Raw genomic sequence first — 23,276 nt, 5'->3', positions numbered from 1 at the left:
TTATTTCTTTTCATGCGTAAAGCAACCCTACAAAGTAGGTGGTGTTCTTCCCATTTTACAGATGGGACACAAAGCCTCAGAGAGGTGAAGTGCCTTGTCCAAAGTCACATGGTTGGTGAAGCTGGGAAGACACCTAGAACTGACTCCAAAGTCAACGTGATGGTTAAATAGTTGTGAATAGAGAGGTGTCCAGGAAAGCTTCTTTTTTTAATGAATTTGTTTATTTATTTATTTATTTTTGGCTGCGTTGGGTCTTCCTTGCTGTGCGAGGGCTTTCTCCAGTTGGGGCGAGCGGGGGCTACTCTTCCTTGCAGTGCGCGGGCTTCTCATTGTGGTGGCTTCTCTTCTTGTAGAGCACGGGCTCCAGGCGCATGGGCTTCAGTAGTTGTGGCGCAAGGGCTCAGTATTTGTGGCGCACCAGCTTAGCTGCTCCGCAGCTTGTGGGATCTTCCCGGACCAGGGCTCTAACCCATATCCTCTGCATTGGCAGGTGGATTCTTTTTTTTTTTTTTTGGCAAGAGTATTCTGAATCACTGCACCACCAGGGAAGTCCCAGGAAGGTTTCTTAAAGGAAGTAAACCGTTAGCTGCGCTTTATGTGGTGGACAGAATGACAGCGGGAGGAGTAAGGGTCGGGGCAGGCCGTTTGGCAAAGTCCAGAGCCTTGAGAAAAGGCCATCAGGACATTTTTTTTTTTTTTTTTTTAGGAGATTTCTTAAAGCTCAAGATTTGTAGGTCAAAGGCATTAGCAGGGAGGCGGTGAGTCCTAGAGCGATTGATGGCCGCTGAGACAGTTGTGGACGCTGAGTCCCGCCCTCCCCCCGGGGACTCGGCACTGCAAGCTCGAGACCCCGCCCCAGTCCAACCACTTCTTGGTCAGCAGCAATCGGACTCATCCCGCCAAGGGCCATTCTGGCCCCGCCCCTCCCTTCCGGGTTCTATCCCTCACTTCCGGTCCCAGGCCCACGCCCCGCCTCCGTCTGGTTTGGAACAATCCGACGGAACCTGCTGGGCTCTGCTCCTCCCTATGCCACGCCCCTTCTCCGTCTGGTGCATTCAGAATTATCCTCCCGAGTCAGCTCAGGCCCCGCCCCTGCCCCGTCCGTGCCACCCCCTGCCTCCGAGATCAAGCCCTGACCACGCCCCTTCTTCGTTTGGCGAGGTCGGGCTGGCCTGCTGGTCCCGCCCCTCCCAGGCCCCGCCCCGTCTAGACTCTTCCCAAAGCCGCTCCGGGGGCCGCATCCTTCGACTCAGCTGGGCGCCAGGAGTTGCAACTATGGCGGTCACCGCTGAGGGCGCCCGCAGGAAGGAGCGCGTCCTCTGCCTGTTTGACGTGGACGGTACCCTCACGCCGGCTCGCCAGGTAGGGCCCCGAAGTTCAGAAGCTCCCGTCGGGAGTGTGACGCGCACACCCGGAGGCCGAATGTGTGGCCTGCAGCGGCATGACCCCAGGCCCCCCGGGACCGTGTGTGGGATGCGGCAACACCCGGCCCCTGACACCCCCGGGCCTTCTGCTGGGAGTGATGGGAACCCGGTTCCCCACGTCAGAGCCCGCGAGCGTCCGCGCCCACGTTCTGCCCGGGAGCGAGCGGGTGGGTCGGATTCTGGAGGGAGGAAGCTGCGAGCAGGGGCCTAGTCCCCTCCCCACCCCACCAGGCCTGGCTCCGGGGCGCCCCCGCCTCCCCAGCCGTGGCTCCCACCCCATTTCAGCCCTAGGACGCACCGGTAGCGCGAAGCTGGCGTCTGAACCCAGGGTTCCATACAAGACTCAGCGCACCCAAGCGTTAGGTCCCCATCGGTGGGGGACAAGGGGGTCTCGGAGCCATCCCACCTGACCTTTGCAAGATTGGGCCTGCGTTTAGTTTCTCAAACCCCTCCCCTCCTCTCCCCCCCCTTCCATCCCCATCCGCCTCCTCTCCGAGGGAAGGATGGCGGGCTTCTGTACCATTTAGGCTGTTTTGGGGCTCCTTCCACCTGGAGATTGGGGCAGTGGCTAGTCTGGTCCCATGGGGATATTGTGGTACAGGATGGGTGGGAGTGCAGTTTTCCTTCTAAAAACATCTCACTGGGTTGTTGATGCTCCAACCTCTGCTCCACACACTGTTTTTCTCCCTCTGGATCTCACTCAGGATGAACCCCCAGACCCACCCTCACCATCTGGGTGCATGGATAAGCAGGCCTCTTTCTTGCCCTCCAGTCTGGGTCCACCAGGACCTACTGAGGGATCTCCTAGAGCAGGGAGCCAGCAGGTCTAGGCTGCAGGGCAGAGGCTGATAGGAACCCAGGTCTTGGCCTCCCCTCCCCTATGTGAGGGCCCTGGGGGCACAGGAAGCAATCAGGCCACCTGGCCTTCCAGGAGCTCCCAGGGTCCTCAGGGCTGGGAGGAAGAAGACAGTGGAGGGAGGGTAGCAGAGTCTAGGAACAGCCCCTACACCTCCCTCTGACCCTTAGCTCCCCTAACCTAATAGCCTAAACAAGAACAGAGTGTCAATGCTGTCCGCCCACCTGGATCTGTCCTTAGCACTTTTAAAAAGTTAATTTTTAATTGTACACGTATTTACGAAGACATTCTCTTGTAAAGGATGGAAACATAACAGAGGAGGGTAAAGTCCCCTCTGACTAGTCAGGATCCCAGGCCCAGCCCCATCCCCAAAGTTCTAAGGTTTTTTGTGTGCGTTTGTTTTTAGTAAGTGGCATCATACTGTGTGTGCCTTTCTGCAACTTGCTTTTGACAATTAACAGCATGTCTTGGGGCTCTCTCATGTTGCAAGCACAGCCCTGCTTTATTCTGTGTAACCACAGTATAGAATTTCAGAGCAGGTGTGTGCCATGCTCCGACTGACTAGCTTATTTGCAGTTTTTCACTGTTATAAACCATCCCAATGAACATCCATATACACCTGGGCAATTCTGTGTGACAGGGTATTTGCATTTAAAGTTTTAATAGATTTTGCCAAATTACCCTCCAAAGTGACTGCACCAATTTACACTCTCACCAGCAACATATGAGAGTGCCTGTTTCCCCTATGTCCACCCTAGATATTGTCAGCTTTGAATAGCTGAATGTTTGAAAACATGGATTATAACTCATGAGTTTACATTTCCTTGGTGGGGAATCTTTTCAAGTGATTAGTCACTAGTTAACTGTTCATTCATTCCCAAGCACTATCTCATTTAATCCTTAACAGTGACATGGTTGCTACTCCACATGGTTGTTATTATGATCCCCATTTTATAGATGGGACAACTAAGGCAAAGAAAGGCAGAGCCATTTGCTCAGGTCATCCTGGTATTGAGGGACTTGAGCCAGAGTTTGAACCCAAGTGCATCTAATTTGGAGATCTGGGTTCTAAACCTTGACCTGCCTCAGATCTGGGTGGAACATGGGCTCCCAAGATTCTGAGCACTGAGTAACGTCTAAGTGGAGGTCCCAGACGTGCGGACAGAATGCTGTGCTTCCCTGCCCCCCTGCAGAAAATCGACCCTGAGGTGGCTGCCTTCCTGCAGAAGCTGCGAAGAAGGGTGCAGATCGGTGTGGTGGGCGGCTCTGACTACTCTAAGATTGCTGAGCAGCTGGGAGAGGGAGATGAAGGTAAGAGGAGCAACCAGAGCCAGTTCCACATTCGGGGTGGGGGTGGAAGGAGGGGGGAGTTCGTGAGATCCCTGGAGCAATGTGCCTTCAAAGACCCAGTTCTGCTTCTGTGGGGCAAAGGAAGCAGAGTGAACAGCCAGGTGTTTCCTTCAGTGATTCAACAAACATTTGGTGAGCACCTACTATGTGCCCGGCACTGTGCTGGGCTTTGGAGAAACAGCAGGGAACAAAGCAGACAGAATCCTGACCTTACATAGTTTATGTTCACAGTTCTCCCTGCTGAGTCTTGATTTCCTCATCTTTAAAATGGGCCTAATCAGTAATGGCTACCATTTGTTGAAAATGACCTTGTGTTAACTTCTTTTCATTTAATCCTCACAACCGTGCTTTAAGGTGGGTATGATTACCCCATTTAACAGAGGAGGATTCTGAAGTCACCCAGGAAGTTGTGTGGACCCAGAGCCCCTTTTCTCAGCTGAGTTCCCGGTTTCAGCTCAGTTGAGGCAAATGCCTCCAGTTCCTCAAACCAGAGACTTCCTTGACTTTTCCCTTTTCCCCTCCTCCTCGTTTATTCCATCAGCAAGTCCAAAATGTCTCCCTGTGTCCATGTCTCCATCTCCATGGCCCCACCATAGTGCAGGTGGTCACCTCCCACCTGACCCTGCAGCAGCCTCCTGGCTGTGCTCCAGCCACTTCTTGTGGCAGTCAGAGCCAAAAACTCCCCTTGCAGCCAGCCTTGATAGCACAGTGATGGAAGTTGTAAAACGAAAGGGAAGTCCCCATACAGAGGGGCTGTGAGAGCGCAAAGCAAAAATGACGTCCACTGCCGGGAAGTCCTGGAGGGCTTCCAGAGGAGGGAGCTGGATCTTGGAGAAGAAGTGAAGGGGGAGGGCATCCCAGGCAGAAGGAGCTGCATGAGCAAAGGCCCAGAGCGAAGCACACTGGCTTGTGTGCTTGTTCAGAAAAAACCAAGCTGCAGAAGGCGAGGAGGCTGGAAAAGCAGGTTTTGGATGGAACAAGTGTGCTTTGAATGCCAGACCAAGGGGTGTGGGTTTCATCTCTCTGCTTGGCTCTGGGTACCTGGTCTCACACTCTTTCTTTCCCCCTGGCCTCTACATGGCCCTGAAGTCATTGAGAAGTTTGATTATGTGTTTGCTGAGAACGGGACGGTGCAGTATAAGCATGGACGACTGCTCTCCAAGCAGGTCAGTGCCCCCCTTCCCTGGGGCCTTAGGACCCTTTTCCACAGTGGAACAGTCCCTTGGTGGCTTCTGTCCTGGGCGGGGGGGAGCAGCGCTGTGCCCACCACACTCAGAGCCCTGTGTCCCTTGCCCAGACCATCCAGAACCACCTGGGGGAGGAACTCCTGCAGGACTTGATCAACTTCTGCCTCCGCTACATGGCCCTGCTCAGACTGCCCAAGAAGCGGTGAGGTCCCACCCAGCCTGTGTCCTGCTCCTCCTGGGCCTGAGTGAGGAAAGGGGCAGGTCTCTCAGATGGGCCCTGACTTGCCTGTGGGTGGCTTCTTGTGCCCCCTGATGTCCAGGTGGGGCTGGATTTGAATTGAGGGCCCTTCTCCTTCTCTCTGGCTCTCCGCCCTCCCACCCGCCCCCTCCCCACCAGTGGAACCTTCATCGAGTTCCGGAACGGCATGCTGAACATCTCGCCCATTGGCCGGAGCTGCACCCTGGAGGAGCGAATCGAGTTCTCCGAACTGGACAAGGTGCCACCAACTGTGCAACCTTAGGCTATAGGACCTCAGTCACTCAGCCTCTCTGAGCCTTTATTTTCTCATCATTGAAAAGGATTGGGGGGTGGGGGTGGGTGTTCTGATTCAACCAGTACCCTTTTGGATACCTACCATGCGCCATGGTTGTAGGCACCTCTGCGTCTTTCCAGCACTGCTGGCTTCCCTCCCTTGGTGACCAGCACCACCGGCCACCTACTTACCTGAGCAACACCTAGGGCATCATTTCCACCTGCCCACCCCCATCAAGTCCAGAAGTAACGTCTAGGGTTTCAGCCTCCAGAGTTGGTCTCAGATCCCTTCGCCTCTGTGTGTGCCTCCACCCCCTGCCGTAAAGCCCTGCCAGTCAGTTCTCCAGCAGTGCCACTGAGCAGCTTCTGAAGCACATCTGTCTGCCCCCATCCACTCCCCGCTTACAGTCCTTCCATGGGTCAGCTTGCCAACGGGACAATGTCCCAGCTGCCTCCGGCGGTGTCCTGAGCCCCGAGGGGTCTGCCTGGCTCAGGGCTCCCTCTTCAGCCTTCTCCCTGTGCCTCTGTTCTTGGAACACACCAAGGTCCCTGTCGCCTTTGGATGTGCTACCCCCGCTGAACCTTGACTTGCGTTTTGCTCGTCATCCCCACCACGTACCCGCTCCCTTTCAGGGATGGAGCCAGTCCACCAAGCCTTTTCACGACGGCCCGTCTCTGTCCTTCCCGCTGACCTGCCCTTCTGCTCTCCCCCTGCTCTCTCTGCTCCGGCCATGTCCTCCTTGCTGATTCTAGAGATAGCAGACAGTTTCCTACTTCAGGGCTGTGCCTTCTCACCTCCTTCACATCCGCTCAGGTGTCACCTTCTCAGTGTCACCTTCCCCGAGCATTACACGACACATTGCACCCCCTTGTACCTGCTGATCTTCTCCTCTGTTTTATTTCCTCCCAAGCAGGCATCACCACCCTCTAATCCACTGTATCACCTATTTTTAAATCTTGGTTATTTTCTGTCTCCCCAGCTGAAGCTGTAAGCTCCCTAAGGGCTGGGGTTTCTGTGGCTGTTCACTGCTGGATCCACCGGGCCCAGCACATGCCTGACACAAGTGCTTGAGAAATACTTTCTGAATGAATGAAATAGATGATATTATACCCATGTTATGAATGAGGAAACTGAGGCTCAGAGAGAGGAAGTGGCTTACCCAAGGTCACATAGGGAATTAGTTGCCGCTCAAAGATTTGAACTTGGGCCTCCGCCTGCTGCCCTCTGATGTTTCCCTGAGGCTGGGTGGGACTTGCAATGATGTCCTAGCTCATCCCCATTCCCACCCTGTGCCCCAAGGCTTCGGGTAGGCAGTGCCCACAGGCATGGAGACTTTTCTTGTGGAGTGGTTAAGATGGACCACTGGCTGAGAACCTCCTCCCACGCACATATTGAGAGGTGGCCCTTTCTCAGGCCACCCAGGTTTCTAAACCCAGTTCCACCTCCTACTTGCCCAGTTACCTGGAAAAGTGGCTTCACTACTATGTGCCTCTGTTTTCTCATCCGTAAAGTGGGGATAATCACAGTTCCCATCTCATGAGCTGTAATGAGACAGGACACGCTGACTCTTCCCACAACCCCCAGGGTCTTCTCTTGTCTTTTGGGTCTTGTTTTGCCCTCTTCTGATACTGGAGAGGGACGTGAACCTTCTGATCTCCTGTGTACCCTTCACCAGTGCAGATCTAATATAAATGCTTTATTCTCCTTCAGCCCTACGGACTGGGCGAAGCTGACAGGGCTGAGCCCTGCCCTGAGGTGGACACTGTGACTTGGGACTCAGACTGTCCCATCCCTTCAACCTTCCTCCTCGAGCCTCTGCTCCAAGGCCTCCTTCAGGATACCCCGCCCGTACCCCACTGGCAGGATCTGGCACTGAGTTCAGTTACAGGCCTTTGGGATTCAGGCCCTGGCTCTGCCACTGAGGCTGGATGACCTTGAACAAGGCATAGCTCCTCTCTGAGCCTCAGTTTCCTCATCTGTAAAGTGGGGGTGGGGGGAGCCATGATATCCACCTGGAAGACTCAGTGAGCTCACATGCATTGTGTACTCAGCCCAGGGCCTGGCCCACAGCAGCCCACAGAACCTCAGTCTGCTCTCTCCCCTTCTGCAGAAGGAGAAGATCCGGGAGAAGTTTGTGGAAGCCCTGAAAACAGAGTTTGCCGGCAAAGGACTGAGGTTCTCCCGAGGTACGTCAACCCCTTGGAGGGCCTGAAAGGTCTGGTACATGAGCCCACCCCAGGGCCTCACTCCCAAGGCCAGGCTGCACCCCCCAGCATCTTTAGAAACCCCTCCCAGCCCTCCGGGCACAGCAAGGGCAAGCTGAGCCAAAACAGGCAGGAACTCCAGCCCCCCGAGGCTTCCCCACCTAAACCCAGGCAACCCACACCTCCCACCCAGTTGCTCAGGTCAAAAACCAAAGCGTCTCCCACCACCACCGCCCCCTACAGTCCATCCCCTACAGTGGCCAGAGGGATCCTTACGGAAAAACAGACCCTGTCATACCCCTGCTTAGAGCCCTTCAGAGGCTCCTTCTCACTCCTCATGAAACCCAGGCCCCCTCCGTGCACCCCAGGGCCCGCATGCCTGTGCCGCTGCCCTTTCCCAGCTTTCTGTGTCACTGGGACACTCCACGCCCTTTCCTGCCTTGGGGATTGTATCATTCCCTGGCAACTGCCACTCTGGCTCAGGTCCAGCTCAATGTCACCTTCTTGGAGAGCTCTCGCCTGACCACACCGTCTGGGGAGCTTCCCTCCCCCGCGCCCTGCCCCCTTCATTGACTTACATGATCTGAAAGGTGGTCTGGTCACTTACCACCCATTTCTCCCACCTGGGTCGTAACTCCCGTGAGGATCCTGAGTCTGTCCGTGCCCTGTGCCTGGTGCTCAGTAGGCACCCTGGGGTTGTTGAATGAATGAATGAATGAACGAAGGGCCTTGCCCAAGGTCGCCATGAGCCGCCCCTCTGCTAGCCTCGTCTGCCACCCTCACTCCCACCCCCACAGGAGGCATGATCAGTTTTGACGTCTTCCCTGAGGGCTGGGACAAGCGCTACTGCCTGGACAGCCTGGACCAGGACTGCTTCGACACCATCCACTTCTTTGGGAACGAGACCAGCCCCGTAAGTGTGGCTCAGGCTCAGCCCAGGTCCCCCCACCCCAAGTCACCTCCAGATCGAGGCCAGGACACAGGGTGACAGAACAGACCTCCTGGGAAACTTCCAGAGAACAGCCGCTGCTCACCAGCCCCATTACACAGATTGGAAGGCTGGGGCCCAGAGCTGGCTGGACACTTGCCCCATGTCACACAGCAAGTCAGGGCAGATCTGATGAAGGAGGTGGGCCTCCTGGCGGTTCTGAGGCAGCAGGAGGAGGGGCAGCTGTGTAGGAGCCGGTGTGGGGAGGGGACCCCATGCCGGAGTGGGTGTTGGGCCCCAAACCTGGGCACCTCCTCCAGGCACCACGTGCGTACATATGCCTTCACTGCCCTTCCTCTGTGTGCAGGGTGGGAACGACTTTGAGATCTACACAGACCCCCGGACTGTTGGCCACAGTGTGGTGTCCCCGCAGGACACGGTGCAGCGATGCCGTGAGATCTTTTTCCCAGAGACAGCCCATGAGGCGTGACCAGGGCCCACACCTGCCCCTTGGGACTTCCAGAGAGCTCTGCCCGGGCCTAAGAGAGCCCCTGGCCCTGGTGTTGGGGGGGCGCCAGGGCCCCTCCTCTGGCCCAGGACACCTGCCTCACGTTACCTGCTGAAGGCCCACCTCAGTGGGCCCAGGGTCTGTGCGGACAGCCACCCCCAGCTGGTCAGCTCTTGGCGGGCCTGGCTCCCGTCCTCCACCCCGATGGCCCTGGCTGCAGCTGCTGCTCGTACTTCTGGACAGAACAGGTTTCTGTCTACGCGGGAAGCGTGTGCGAGTGTTGGTACGAGACAGAGCCCGCGCTGCTTCCCTGCCCTAGATGGGGCGCAGAGCAGTGGGGAAGGTGCATACTTGTGAGAACTTGATCTCACGTATACTAAACTTCGTGGAACGAGGTGTGGAGTCTGAATGGCTATTTGGCCCCAGTCACAGACGCTGTTACAGCCCCGCCTTTGCAGATGAGGAAACAGGCACAGATGGCAGGGACTTGCCCCAGGTCACACAGGGAATCTGATGCAGTCGAGGAGGGTGGGCCATTGAAGCCCCAAACAAGGGCTGTTTGGGGTGTCCTCCCCCAGCCCCTTCCCCTGGGACCCAGACAGACAGGCAGCTATGGGCCAGGTTGAGTCACAGTTGAGGGTTTATTGCCAGTGTGAGGAAGGATGGGGGAGTCCAGGTGGCTGGGGGTCTCAGGAGGTCTGACTGGACACTGTGGGGCGGCCCCAGGGCTGACGTTACCACAGCCTGCTTCCTGGTTGGTGCCTAAAGCGGGGGGCTACTCCCGGTGTGTGTGAGGCGAGGGTGTCTTGGGGGCTCCCAAGAGTTAACCTAACGCCAAGGAAGCCAGGGAGCCTTGTTCCTCAGGGGAAAGGCCTCAGGCCTTGCTAGAGTAGCCCCAGCTCAACGTGGGGGTCAGGCTGGGCCATTCTGAGTTTTAGGGGGCTGGCCACCGCATCTTAGCAGCTCTGGTCTTCCAGCCTCTGTGCTGGCGACAGGGGTGAGATACACATACCTCAGCTGGTGTCTCCCCTGGGGCCTTGGGGCACCTACAGGGCTGAGGATCCTCCTAGACAGTCACTGACCCCCACATCCTTGGCATCTGTTTTACTCAGAGTGGGTTTCATAAGGATCACTCCCTGGCAGGTCCTCCCTTGAACCCCATTTCTTCCCCCATCAGGTGATGTGCTCTCTGGAGGGGAGTGTGGTGGGAAGTGGGGGTGGGATGGAGGTAGAGCCCCTCCTTCCTGACCTCCCAGGCCAGGCCAACCTCTTGCCCAGGAGTGAATGCACACAAACACATCCTGGCCCAAAAGGAAGAGGGATACCATACATCTTAAGGGATGGACAAGACAGGGACCACACCTTAGCCACTGGCCTGTTGGTGGCCAGTGGGAGCCACTATCTCATGGCTTTGGGAGAAGAGGGTCCAGCAAGGGGGGCTGCAGGGCTGGTGGTCTCCCAGGCTGAGAGCTATTCTTGTGGCTGGCGCGCCTGAGGGGATGTGTGTTCGTCCATCGCTGGGTCCTCAGCGGCCATGATGGCTGGGCACGGGCAGAGCATCAGTGGGGTTCGTGAGTCAGGGCGAAGGGGATGGCTCCATCCAAGCCGGGGGAGCCGCGCCCCCACCCCTCTGCAGACCGTTGCCTCCCCAGCGGGGAGGGGAGGCAGCAAGGCTCAGCGAGGCCCAGGGAAGTGGACACAGCCTCAGTTTGGGGTTCCCAGAGCCACTGCCAGGCTGAGGAGGAGGGGCTGGCCAGCAAAACAGGAGCCCCCAAAACTGCCTTCTGCCCCCAGGCCCCTCTTTCCTGCCTCAAGTGTGCTGAGAGAGAGCAGGAAGGAGGGAAGGCTGGGCCTTGGCCATGGGGGGCGCGAGGGAGTGGCCTTTCTGCCCCCAGGTTTCACCCTCTTCCCCGGCAAGAGGCCCGGAGGCTCCCCCAAAGCACTCAGTGGCCTGGCTTCTGAGGGGAGGGATCCAGGTCACAGTGGGGGACGCCAGCCCCGGGGGAGGGTGTGTGTGTGTGTGTGTGTGTGTGTGTGAGTAGCACAAGCAGAGTCTGGCCCCCGGGGCCAGGCCTGGAGCAGAGGCAAGGGGAGCCAGCTGGTACGGGGGGCAGGGCCCACTGCTGCCCCGACTCCCAGCCCAGGCCTGACGCAGGCCCTCAGAGGCTCAGTGGACACGCAGATGGGTGTTAGGAGGGCAAGAGGGTCCTGTGTGTATGTGGCAGGGAGGGGAGGAAGGAGAGAGAGTGAAAAGCAGGGAAGGCAGGTCTGGTGGCCTCCCACCCGGTCCAACTCACACAACAGTCACGGGGTGGATGGAGGCACGCACTCACGTCCACAAGCACTCACGTCCACAGCACAGACAGACAGACGTGCACACCGAGGCCGCCCGGGGGACTGGCTCAGCCGGTGCCGTGGGGCGTGGAGCTGGCTGCCGCCCATCTACCCTGTGTGGCTCCCCCCGCCCCCCGGCGGCTAGCACGGGGGCCGGCCAGCCTAGGAGCCCACGACCTGGCCGGACCACGTCTCGTGGGGAGTGTGTGGAGCCAGCTGGGTGAGCACCACCTCCACGGCTTGGAACTTCTGGTTCTTGGGCGGGATAGGGCACATCTTGTAGGTCACCTCGTCGCCTTCCACTGGCACGTACTCCCCCTCGATGCTGGTGGGGGGCAGGGGGGGTCAGCCCAGGAGCAGGCCCCCTCCCTGGATGCCCCCTGTGGTCTGGCCTGAGGGCAGCCTAGCCCTGGGCCTAGTTAGGCCAGGGAGCCTGAGCCAGCCTCCCTTCTCAGAGCCTTGGTTCTCTAATCTGTAAAATGGGAATCATAAACAGCCCCTCGCCACGCTACAACGTGAGATGCAAAAGGGCTCAGGGAGGTTCCCAAGGCTTAGGGCTCAGTGACTCCACCGGTCACGCCTGGCATTAGGGCTGGGGGCCAGGCCTAGACCACCTCCCACCTCCTAGCTTCCCTCCAGGCTGAAAGACCCAGCCCTCTCAGCCCCCGTGATGCGGGAACAGGATCCCAGGACTCAGGCAGTGGTTCCCAGGGCTTCTGGGGTCTGAGTGCCCCCTGTCCATCTGGCCCCAGCCCTCCTCCACGCATGCCCCTGGAGGCCCTATGAGAGGAGAAAGGCGCCAGGAACACAGACTTCAGCCAGTGAGGGGAGAGGCCTAGGGAGCATTCTGGAGGCACTGCTAGGAAACTGCAGCAGGGGCCCAGCCAACAACGGGGAACGGGGAGGGACTCACTCAGACACATGCACGAAGATGTCCTCTGACCCGTTCTCCGGGGTGATGAAGCCGTGGCCCTGTGAGCGTGAGAACTGCTTACAGACGCCCTTGAACACGGGGCCAGCCGAGGCACGGGCTGTCCTGAAGATAGGGTAGGGGTATTGGAACTGTGGGCTGGGGACCCTCTCCCTGGACCCCCACAGCTCTCCCGGGCCCCGTCTGCGGGGCCTGCCTCAGCGCTGTGGAGAACCCTCCCCAGGCCAGAAACCACCCATAGAGACTAGTTCAGTCCTCTCATCATCCCATTGGACAATAAGGAGACTGAGGCCCAGAGAGGGGAACTGGCTCTCTCAGGGTGCACAGCAAGTGGGTCTCCTGACTCCCAGCCAGTGCCCCTCTCTCTGTACAAGACCCTCCCCTCCTGAGGTTACATGGATTCCTGTTGTAAGATTTCGAAGTGAAGAATGTACAGCCTAGGCTTGAATAACTCCCAGAACGAGGAGCTCACTACCTCCTGAAGCAGCAGTATCCATCCTGTTCACTTATTTGTCATTCATCCATTCATTCATCATTTATTAAGCATCTGCTCTGTGCCTGGTCTTGGGTTGGACATGGGACAATCAGCACTTGCCATCAAAAACCCCTCCTTTGACCAAACCATGTCAGCCTCCCTATGGCTCCCACAAAACCCTTCCCCAATTTGACTCCACCCCGTGACCTACGCCGAAGACCCAGGACTGGTCTCTGTCCAGCCTGCCCGCCTCTCTCCAAAGGTCCACCCCATGCCTCTGCTTTTGCCCAGGCTGTTTCATCCACCGGGAGCACCCAGCTTCCTTCTTCACCTGATACATCTTCCAAACCCAGCTAGGACATCTTCCCTGACGCCCAACATTGGGTCCTCACGCCCAACCCGGCCAGGTGTAGTGAATGGTGGACAAATTCCCTCTGGATTGTAAGCACCTTGCAGGCTGAGACTTTGCCTTATTCATCACTGGATCCCCTGGTCGGGAGCTCAATACAGCTTTGTGGAATGAATGAATGCTAGCAGTTACTGGAAGGTCCTTACACAGCTGCCCTGTCCTCGGGTGAGGACAACAGGGGATGGAGGAGGATGGGAGCTGGGCATCCCCGACTGGAGCGCTGTCCTGGGGAAGGACCACCAGAGCCTGGGCGAGGGGCAGGTACTCACGCTGAATACGTCCTGGTCCGTTTGGTGGGCAGGGGACTGGGCAGGTCCCGAGATGAGACACAGCCTCGCTCCCAGACCCTGCTGCCCTCCCGGTGGAATGGGAAGGTGGGCCAGACAGGGGACTTGGGGGAGTGGAGCGGGGGCACAACCGGGGGTGGTGTGGGCTCCGAAGTCATGGCGGAGCCAGGGGGAGAGCCTGGTGGGCTCCCAGGAGCAGGGGCCGGTGAAGGGCTTGGGCGTCCTTGCGGGCAGGGCCCGGCCTGGCCCTGCTCGGCGGCCTCACCAGCCGCAGGCTCCGTCTGGAAGGGGGAGAAAGAGGTACAGGTGAGTGTGGTCCAGGGTGTGCAGCTTCTGGACACAAGTCTGGAGGGCTGGGCCTGCCTGCTACTCCTGACAGAGTGAGTTCAGGCCACTCAGCACCTGCCTGACTCAATATCCTCCCCAGAAAGACAAAATGGTCATAGAACCTTGCTGTGGGCTGAACTGTGTTCCCCTAAAATTCACATGTTGAAATCCTAACCCCTCCAATGTGATAGGGAGATGGAGATGGGGCATTTGGGAGGTAACTAGGTTTAGATGAGGTCAGGAGGGTGGGGCCCCCATGATGGGATTAGTGTCCTTAGAAGAACAGACATCCCCCCACCCAGAGCTTGCCTCCTTTCTCCCTGCCTTGTGAGGACACAGCCAGAAGGGGGTGGTCTACAAGTTAGGACGAGAGCTCTCCCCAGACAGAGCCAGACCATGCTGGCACACTGATCTCGGACTTTTAGTCTCCAGAGCTGTAAGAAGTAAATGTCTTGTTTAAGCCCCCAGTCTGGGGTATTTTGTTAATGGTGATCCAAGCTGACCGAGACTTATCAAAAATCCTTCCAGCTTGAAGTTCAATTCTTTAACTTGGGGCCCTAAGAGGTGGGATGGGTAAAGTGGCCATTGATCCGGGACACAGTGTGGCACAACTGCTAGCAGTTTCAAATCCACAGACCTGGATCTGGATCTCAGCTTTGTCACCTGTAACTTGGTGACCTCAAGCAAGCCACTCAACAGTTCCAACATGGCAGGTGGGAATGTGGGCAAATGTGGACCCAAAAGGTCTGGGTTTGAATCCTGGCTCCTCTACCTACCAGCTGTGCAGCCTTGGTCAACACTCATAACTTTGACTTGGTTTCCTGCTCTGTAAAATGGGGATAATGTTGGTTCTTATTTCGCAGAGAGGTTGCTGTGAGGATTAAATGACTTTCTACATGCTTAGAACAGGACCAGGGCATGGTGAGCTCTTAGGAATGTTGGAGATTTTTCCTGAGCCCCAGGTTCCCCCTCTCTAAAATGAGGTTGAGAATGCTTACCATGCAAGGCTGCTGAGGTTTTTGGTTTTTGGTCACACCACACAGCTTGTGGGATCTTAGTTCCCGGACCAGGATTGAACCCAGGTCCATGGTAGTGAAAACCCGTGTCCTAATCACTGGACCACCAGGGAATTCCCCTGGTTGCTGAGGATTCAATGATTTAGTGTGTGTGACGGCATCTGGCATCTTGTAGGTACCCAATAAATTGCTATTATCAGTGCTAATCAATAGAAATTCCCCAGTCAACAGCTCAGTGCCTGGATGACCTTAAAAAAATTCATCCTATATTTTTCTCTGCAGAGGAAGAGAATGTAGTTCCCCCACCCATGCACTCACCCCCCCTCCCCCTCCCCAGGGGTTGGAAAGTCTTGGGCTCCAAGAGACGCTAGCTGTTGATTGAGCCTGGGGCAGGCGGCCTGCCACAGTGGGGCCAGGCAGGACGCCTGGACCAGGAGAGCTCCAGCTCCGCTGCGTGTTAGCCGTGGACTTGGGTAGCACTTCCACTGGCCTCAGCTTCCTCATCTGTATAATGGAGCTGATAAGCCCTGCCTCACAGGCTAAGGTGAGGCTTGGCTAAGGGGGGGGGGATACAAAGAAGTGCCCATTGTCCATGGTCATATAAGAGTGAGGGTGACGAGTTCTCCACCTCCTCACCCCCATTCCTTCACTCCCCACCCCACTTCACCCAAAGGCCTTGGGGCCAGAGGTGAATCCCTGAACTAAGTCTCTTTCTGGCCTCCATCTCCACCCTGCCCCGCCCCCCAGGGAAGAGTTTAGGACTCCAGAGCCCTGCATGGACTAGAAGAGCCGAGGGGTCACCCCATTCAACCCCCCCTCATTGGAGCAGGTCTCCTGGCCACTGTTCAAGGTCAAATAGCAAGTGGGACTTTTCTGGGTCAAGGTGACGAGCTGGCTCTGCCATCCCTGGGGGTGGAGATGCAGCCTCCCTCCTCCCCAGCAAGCCCCCCACACATCCCCTCCAGCCAGGAGAACTGCCGGGGGTGGGGTGAGAATGGCCCCTCACAGCCCCTCATGCTGACGTGCAGTTTTTCTCTCTGAGCCCACTTGAGGAGGCAGGGATGGGCCAGGTTTAGCATTGTTATCCCTATTTTATTTTATTTATTTATTTATATATTTATTGGCTGTGCCGCCCCGCGGCTTGTGGGATCTTAGTTCCCCAACCAGGGATCGAACCTGGGCCCTCGGCAGTGAAAGCATGGAGTCCTAACCACTGGACTGCCAGGGAATTCCCATGTCCCCATTTTAGAAAGAAGAAAACTGAAGCAGTCACAGAAAAGCTTGCACATGAATGTCCATGGCAGCATTATTCATAAAAGCCTCAAAGTGGAAACCACCCAAGGATCCAACAACAGATAAATGGATAAACAAAATGTGGTTAACCATAAAGTAGAGTATTATTCAGCCATAAGAAGAAATGAAGTACCGATACATGTTACATTACAGCTGAGCCTTGAAACCGTGAACCTTGAAATCATGATGCTAAGTGGAAGAAGCCAGTCACAAAAGACCATGTATTTCGTGATTCCATGCATGTGAAACGTCCAGAATAGGCAGACCCATAGAGACAGGAAGTAGATTAGTGGTTCCAGGTTTTGGGGAGGGGGAAGGAGAATGAGTAGTGACTGCTCATGGGTACAGGGTTTCTTTTGGGGGTGATGAAAATGTCCTAAAATTGACTACAGTGATGTTGCACAACTCTGTAAATATACTAAAAGCCGTTGACTTGTCCATCTTAAGCGGATGAATTATATGGTGTGGGAATGATATCCAATAAAGCTGTTACCAAAAAGGAAGACAGGCAACAAAGCTACCCAAGATGACACAGCCAGGAAAGCATGAGATGACGGGCCCTGCATCACAGCCCTGGGTGCCTACTTCCCTAACTGGGTGAGGGTGGCCGGTGGCAGGGAGAGAAGCTCGGCCTCCCTTTCTCCAGGAAGCAGGGCGGTGTGGCCTGCCCACTGCACAGTTTTCCCAGGCCTGGTATTGTGCTTGGCGGTGACAGCCTGTGCTGGGAGGTCATGGCGGGTGGAGGGGAGGGAAGGAGGTGGGGGAGGGGCAGAGGCAGCCCACGGTGGTTACCAGGGAGATGCAGCTGAGCTGGGCCCTGCTCTGGCCAGCCAGGCCTCCAGACCCAAGACTGAGTGAGCGTGCCTCCCAGGTCTCATGCAAAGCGGGCCGTGGGGAAGGGGAAAGAGGCACTGATTTTCCAGGGTTAGGGTTGAGGGCAGCCCCCCTCCTTCCCTTCCCCCAAATGGTCCAGGCAGCAGAGGGGGAGGAGAAGGGGATGGAATAACAGCAGCAACAGACATTCATCCCCTCTAGCTCCCAGCCCACAACCCCACCTACCCAGAGGGGCTCCCAGGGAGAAGGCGGGGAGTTGACCTTCGGGCAGGAGTTGGGGCTGGAGGGGCAGACGAAGTAGCCCCCACAAGTACCAAGAGCGCTGCTCTGCGATCTCCCCTCTCTCCTTCCTCTTCTGGAAAATGGGGATTACAAGAATCCCTCCTCCGAGAGCTTCAGTGAGGATGACATGGGATGGAATGGGGGAAGCGCTGGGTGGGTGCTGGGTGAGAGGTTGCTCCTTCCGGACAGGGTGGCTAAGTTGGGCATGGAGGGGAGAGGGAGTGGGCGGAAGGAGAGACCCGCCAGCCAAAGCCACCCTTTATGCCCATCTTCCCTGTTTCCCCAAGGACTCACCCACACACTAGGTCCCTGCGCTGCCCCTCATAGCTTCTCCTTTCATTTAGTTCCTGCAATAGTCCTTTAAGGCTGGTGCTATTATGACCCCATTTTGCAGATGAGGAAACTGAGGCTCAGAGAGGCTGTCACTCACTCAAGGCCACACAGCAATTAATGTCTGAGCCAGGACTTGAACCAGGGGAATCTGACTCTGGAGCCTTGGAGTGGGAAGTCAAGAGTCCTGGGTTCAGCCCCTGCATTGCTACTGACTTGCTGTGTGACCTTGGACAGAGTCTTACGCTCTCTGGTCCCTGCCAGAGCCCTGGACTTGAAGGAACTGCACAGTGCAGGGCAGCCTGGGAGACTAGGGAGAACGGAACAAGGGGGTGCAGAGCCAGCCTCCAGTTCAAACCCTTTCTCCAGAATATTGCCACAGAAGGGGGCGAGTGAAGACAGGGCTTTTATTGTCTGAATGCTATACACAGTGTTTACAAAAAGTCTTTACAGGACTTCCCTGGTGGCGCAGTGGTTAAGAATCAGCCTGCCAATGCAGGGGACACGGGTTCGAGCCCTGGTCCAGGAAGATCCCACATGCTGCGGAGCAGCTAAGCCTGTGGACTACAACTACTGAGACTGCATGCTGCAACTACTGAGCCCGTGCGCCTAGAGCCTGTGCTCTGCAACAAGAGAAGCCACTGCAATGAGAAGCCCGCACACAGCAACGAAGACCCAACAGATCCAAAAATAAATAAATAAAATAAAATTTTTTTAAAAAGTCTTTACCGAAATTATCTTCCATTTTTAAATTTCCCAGTTGCCCTCAAAGGTTGAAATTACAATTGTTTCCATTTTACATACGAGGAAGCTGAAGATCAGAGAGGTTAAGTGACTTGCCCAAAGTCACACAGCAGGTAAGTGACAGAGGCCAGATTTGTCTGAAAGCAAATGGTGCTTTTCCTGCGAGGATAAATTCTGTTCCTGGTTCAGCCAAGACAAGGCTGAAGTTTTCCCAAAAGAACTTTCCCTGAGAAAGGGGAAATAAACTCCGAAAGCAGAGAAATAGATGTGTCTGTAGAACATGTGTTTCAACTCAAACAGAGCTAAACCCTAGCTCCCGAGGAATTCGGTGTGCCCATCTGGGGGCATCTCTGGCCTGGAATAATGCCCTTCAGAACTAGCAGTTGGAGGGCAAGAGGACAGCTCAGGACCCAGAGGGCCCAGGATTGAATCCTGGCTCTACAGTGTTCTAGCTGAGTGACCCTCCCTCTCTGAGCCTCAGTTTCCCCATCTGTCCAATAGGGCAAATCGTAGCACCCTGTCCAGGTTATGAGGGGAGCTGAGGAGCTGTGTCAGTGGTCCACCTGTGAATGTTTTGGTTCTCACCCTGCCAGCCAAGATCCTCTTCATTTCCCTGCAAGAAGATCAAACCCCAGCAGTTCCACAGACAAAAGGGCCAGGGGAGCTGGAAACAAAACATCAGGGCTGTTCAGAGATAACCCTAGGCAAGGTCGTGATACAGCTTCACGGGGCTGTGAATGGTGACTCAGCCCTGACAGCAGGTGGCCATCCACCTGGTGTTGGGGCTCCTCCAATTATCAGCTCCCCCACAAAGAACGGGGCAGGAGATGGCCCTCAGAGTCCTCTGTTGACCAAGCGAATCCCTCTCCTTCTGGGCAGATCAGGGAAAGCAAGCTGGCTCAACCACCCAGGGCTGTGTGACCTGGGGCAAGCACCTGCCCTTCTCTGGGCCTCAATTTTCTCCTCAGCTACATGAATCATCATTGGTCCAGATGACTCATGAGGGTCACTCCAACTCTCCTCTGAGGTTGTCAGAAGCACACACGTCACTGAATATGATTGCCAGGCTCTGGGACAACAGACAGGAGAGGAGCCAGCCCTGCCCTTAGAGGGCCCCAGTCCACTGGGGGTAGCAGATACACAAGTAGAACATAGGGTGGTTAGTACTGATACGACAAGATCACAGCCACGGGGACTTCCCTGGTGGCGCAGTGGTTAAGAATCCGCCTGCCAATGCAGGGGGCATGGATTTGATCCCTGGTCCAGGAAGATCCCACATGCCGCGGAGCAACTGAGCCCGTGCTCCACAACTACTGAGTCTATGCTCTGGAGCCCACGAGCCACAGCTACTGAGCCCGCGTGCTGCAACTACTGAAGCCCGCGCGCCTAGAGCCTGTGCTCCGCAACAAGAGAAGCCACCGCAATGAGAAGCCTGTGCGCTGCAACAAAGAGTAGCCCCTGCTAGCCTCAACTAGAGAAAGCCCACGCACAACCATGAAGACCCAACACAGCCAAAAATAAATAAATAATAAATTTATAAATTTATTTAAAAAAAAAAGAAAACAAAACAAATTTCAAGTAGTGAGTTTAAAAAAGAAAAAGATCACAGCCACCATCGATTGATTATTAACCGTGTGCCAAGTGGTATGCCAAACCCTTTGCCCTGTTTCCTCATTTGTTCCTCACAACAAACCTACATGATAATTCCTGTTATTAACCCTGTTCTTCAGAGGAGTAAACTGAGGCCCAGAGAGGTGAAGAGTCTTGCTGGGGTCACGCAGCCTGTGGGCCAGCACTTCCGCACCCTGGAGATGTTTTGGGGGGTGGCGCAGAAAGGCCTCGGGTGGGAGGTGGGGAGGGAGGAGCAGCAGGTCCCTGAAAGCTCCTGCCTCCCCTGGAGAAGGAAGAGCAGGGCTTGGGGTTCTATTTCTGGCTTTGTGCTGACTCAGACCATGACCTTGGGTGAGTCACTTATCAACTACAGCAAGCTTAAAAGCAACTCCCTCAATAAAAAGATCCCAGCCCAAGGCCCCATTGTGGAGGAACAGAGAGGGGGAGGAATGGGTATGGTGGCTTAGAAAGGGGAAGGACAGGGAACACAGGGTGATGGTGGAAGGGCTTTCTGAACTTTGAGGTCTTGTCTGTGATGGGCCAGAGGAGGGTGAGGAAACAGCCTCAGAACCACCAGAGGGAAGCTGGCACTTCCCCGGCCCCTCCCCCTCTCCCAGCCTCCCAGACACTCCTTAAAATACATCAGTGCCAAAGCTGCTCTAGCAGCTGGAGGTGACCTAATTAAACCTGGTTCTTTCCCTCTCCCACAGCTTGTTTGCGTGTGTGTGTGTATTGAGGCGGGGGCGGGGGGGGGGGCCGCTGCCCCGGCCAATACTTGAGCTTAATTGAGACCCTTTAACTCTCCTCCTTGTCATGTCCCCAAGCTGCCCTGGGGGGCTGCTATGATTAAGCCCTTTGGGCTTCCTGGGCATTAGTGGGGGTAGGGATGCCAGGATGGGCACCACGAGATCCATGCTCACATCCCAGCTCCGCCGGGCTGTGTGACCCTGGGCAAGTTGCTTTCCCATCCTGAGTCCCCCTAGGAAGAGGTATGGACTGGTCAAAGTCACATTTAGACTGGCCGAGCTTGCATTCAAATCAATATAACCCCAAAGCCCATGAGCTTTCCAGCGTGCCGTGCCACTCATCCTGGTGACCATCATTTCACTGGCTTTGGGGCAGGGGAAGAGCTCCCCGCTCCCATTGCTTTTTGCCTCCCATCTTAATGCTCTGCATGGACAAAGGTCTGAATTGCCCCAAGCCCTCTTCCCACCAGGCTCTGGGTCGTGGTTTTGCTGGTTGTTACCAGTGGATGTGACCAGCTCAGCTAAGCCCTGAGCTCCCTCTGCTGGTGCCACTCTAGACCAGCCTGCAGGTGTCCCCTCCCCACAAGCCAGCTGTGTGGGACCCCCCAGTCCCCCCTAGGGAGGCCCCCTCCATGGCCAGTGGACTTCTGTGAACATTGGCCATCCATCTCTCTCCAGGCCTGGGAGAAACCTCTGTGGCCAAGATTGTCCCCTGACCTCTCCCAGGCTCCTGTGGGCCGGTTCCTGCTTACACCTGTCTTTGTTTTTTTTTTTGGAGGAGGGTCAGACAGATCCAGAGGGGCGGGGCAGATACGGGGAAATAGATGTTTTTGGAAAAGACTTAAAAGAAATGGTGGGGGGAGGTGGGGTAGGAGGCTGGGAGGAGGAAATATCCAGAATTTGGAGGACCCAGAGGCCTCCAGGATGGAGTCAGTTTTGGGGAACTGGCTCCCCATCCCCCAGGGGGCTGGAGACAGCCCCTTCCCAGGGAGAGGTCTCCACTGGAGCACATCCAGGCGGGCACGATGCCAGGCTCTCAGAGAGGTTGCCCACCCTCCACCCGGGCACACTTCCTCTTCCCCTCCCCCAGCCCCAGCGGATGCAGCAGTTCACACTCTGTATTTATTATTGTTCTCGCTCCGCGTCTCCCTCCCCTCTGCTTGGGAAGAGTCTGCAGGCTGGCAGATTGGCAGGAACCTGCTGTCTCCCTTCTGGGTGCCAGCATCACCCCTTATCTCCGCCTGGACTCCTTGTGCCAGGGTCAAGCCACTGAGGGACTTGGCACTAACCAAGGCTGCCTGAGTCCCTGAATCCCACGGCAGGGGACCCAGCAGCCCCTGGCTTATCACCCCTGCCCTCCAGGGGCTGCGTCCTGGCAAGGGTGGAGGTTAGAGCCAGACCAGTGGGCAAGGGAGAGGAGTGGCCTTAGGAGAGGCAAGAGTTCCTGGTGGGGTTGGCTCTGAGGCAAAGGGGAAGATAATAACACGGAGCCACCTCTCCAAGCCAATTAACACAATTATCCCCCATCACATCGGGGAAGAAATAGAGTCAGGATGAGACAGCTGCTCCAGGTCCAACTGTCTGCCTGCCCCAGATGGTCCCTCTCGACCCCCAGCCCCAGATTCCAAGGGGAAAGACCTGTTTTGCTCCCTGCTGCACTCTCTTTTCAGTGTCTGGTAGGAGCACAATGATTTCTCCAGTCATTTCTCTCCCCCTGGTTCCCAGACAGGAGGCTGCGGCTTGGCAGGTGTCTGCTGCTCTCTGCTTCTTGAGCCAGACACAAGTCCCAGACACACACACACACACACACACACACATACACACACACACACACACCCTCTCACAGGGAGCCACACAGCCTCAGCTTCCCCTGGGGGCCAGGGAGAGGGAGGGCAGGCGGCGGGATGGCCCGGTGGGCTCATGTGCTCAGCCGCCTGCCCCTCTTCTGTAAACTGAACGGGGCTGAACCAGCCCCAGGGGAGGTGCCCACCTTCCCAGAGCCCCCAAGTCGCCCCTCCCTCCTTCGCCCCTGCCAGAGCCAGCTTCCAGTGTGCCCTCGGTGTGCCCGCACGGTCTAGCCCCTTACCTCTCCCTGGCAGCTGAGGTCCTGGCACTGCCTCCTGCAGCCGGCTTCAGACTCGGCCTCTCTCGCGCGCTTGGAGCTGATGAGCAGGGGATGGGTCTGAAAGATGTGCTGTGTGTGTGACTCCGTGTGTGTGTGTGTGTGTGTGTGTGTGTGTGTGTGTGTGTGTGTGTGTGTGTGAGCATGCGGCACCTCGGGCCCCTCACTCACTCACACACGCCTTCCTCCTGACGTCAGGAAGAGCAGGAGGGAGGGACCGGGATGGGAATTTGTACTCCCTGCTTAAAGGGACACAGGGCCCCGTCTCCTCTGGCCCCGGCGCCACCTCCTGAGTCAGACGCAGGCAGTGCGAGAGAGTTAGCTGCGTCTCTCAGGGCCCTAGAGCTTCTTTTTCTGGAAAGTGGCTTTTATTGCCAGGCCAGGGTATAATTTGCCCTGCCAGGTGGGAGCCATTGCTGAGGAATGCAGAGGAGGAAGAGCCAGGGGACAGCCTGCATTCCTGGCAGTGAGGGAGCAAGTGGGGTGGTGAGTGAGTGTGCGTGTGTGGGGGGGGCGCGGGGTGGGGGGTGAGTCTGGGAGAATGG

At 56.5% G+C, this 23,276-nt stretch overlaps 2 protein-coding genes across 2 annotated transcripts; one reads left to right on the top strand and one right to left on the bottom strand.

The window, feature by feature from the left end:
- Positions 1 to 803: 803 nt before the first annotated feature.
- PMM1 (phosphomannomutase 1) lies at positions 804 to 9,385 on the top strand. Its single transcript, XM_036866084.1, has 8 exons — positions 804 to 1,362; positions 3,474 to 3,591; positions 4,720 to 4,796; positions 4,928 to 5,019; positions 5,215 to 5,314; positions 7,461 to 7,536; positions 8,352 to 8,467; positions 8,850 to 9,385. Exons 1-8 carry the CDS (start codon positions 1,027 to 1,029, stop codon positions 8,970 to 8,972), a joined length of 1,038 nt encoding a protein of 345 aa, XP_036721979.1. The 5' UTR covers positions 804 to 1,026; the 3' UTR covers positions 8,973 to 9,385.
- Positions 9,386 to 9,612: 227 nt separating this feature from the next.
- On the bottom strand, positions 9,613 to 22,880 carry CSDC2 (cold shock domain containing C2). The gene is made up of 4 exons (XM_036866097.1): positions 22,696 to 22,880; positions 13,409 to 13,707; positions 12,238 to 12,360; positions 9,613 to 11,649 (listed from the first exon to the last, which is right to left on the bottom strand). Exons 2-4 carry the CDS (start codon positions 13,582 to 13,584, stop codon positions 11,487 to 11,489), a joined length of 462 nt encoding a protein of 153 aa, XP_036721992.1. The 5' UTR covers positions 13,585 to 13,707; positions 22,696 to 22,880; the 3' UTR covers positions 9,613 to 11,486.
- Between the last annotated feature and the right edge of the window lie 396 nt (positions 22,881 to 23,276).

The sequence above is a fragment of the Balaenoptera musculus genome, chromosome 10, assembly GCF_009873245.2.
Source record: "Balaenoptera musculus isolate JJ_BM4_2016_0621 chromosome 10, mBalMus1.pri.v3, whole genome shotgun sequence".
NCBI lineage: Eukaryota > Metazoa > Chordata > Mammalia > Artiodactyla > Balaenopteridae > Balaenoptera > Balaenoptera musculus.
The sequence above is the reverse complement of the archived record's forward strand: the minus strand, read 5'-3'. Positions and strand labels throughout refer to the sequence as shown.

Bases quoted from the DNA above. Each gene is read 5' to 3' on its own strand.
- CSDC2 (XM_036866097.1), bottom strand. From the start codon at position 13,584: ATGACTTCGGAGCCCACACCACCCCCGGTTGTGCCCCCGCTCCACTCC. The intron at 12,361-13,408 runs GTGAGTACCTGC...CCCTATCTTCAG, and splicing joins CGGACCAGGACGTATTCAGC to GACAGCCCGTGCCTCGGCTG. The intron at 11,650-12,237 runs GTGAGTCCCTCC...GCCCCCCACCAG, and splicing joins ATCTTCGTGCATGTGTCTGA to CATCGAGGGGGAGTACGTGC.
- PMM1 (XM_036866084.1), top strand. From the start codon at position 1,027: ATGCCACGCCCCTTCTCCGTCTGGTGCATTCAGAATTATCCTCCCGAG. The intron at 7,537-8,351 runs GTACGTCAACCC...CCACCCCCACAG, and splicing joins AGGACTGAGGTTCTCCCGAG to GAGGCATGATCAGTTTTGAC. The intron at 8,468-8,849 runs GTAAGTGTGGCT...CTCTGTGTGCAG, and splicing joins TTGGGAACGAGACCAGCCCC to GGTGGGAACGACTTTGAGAT.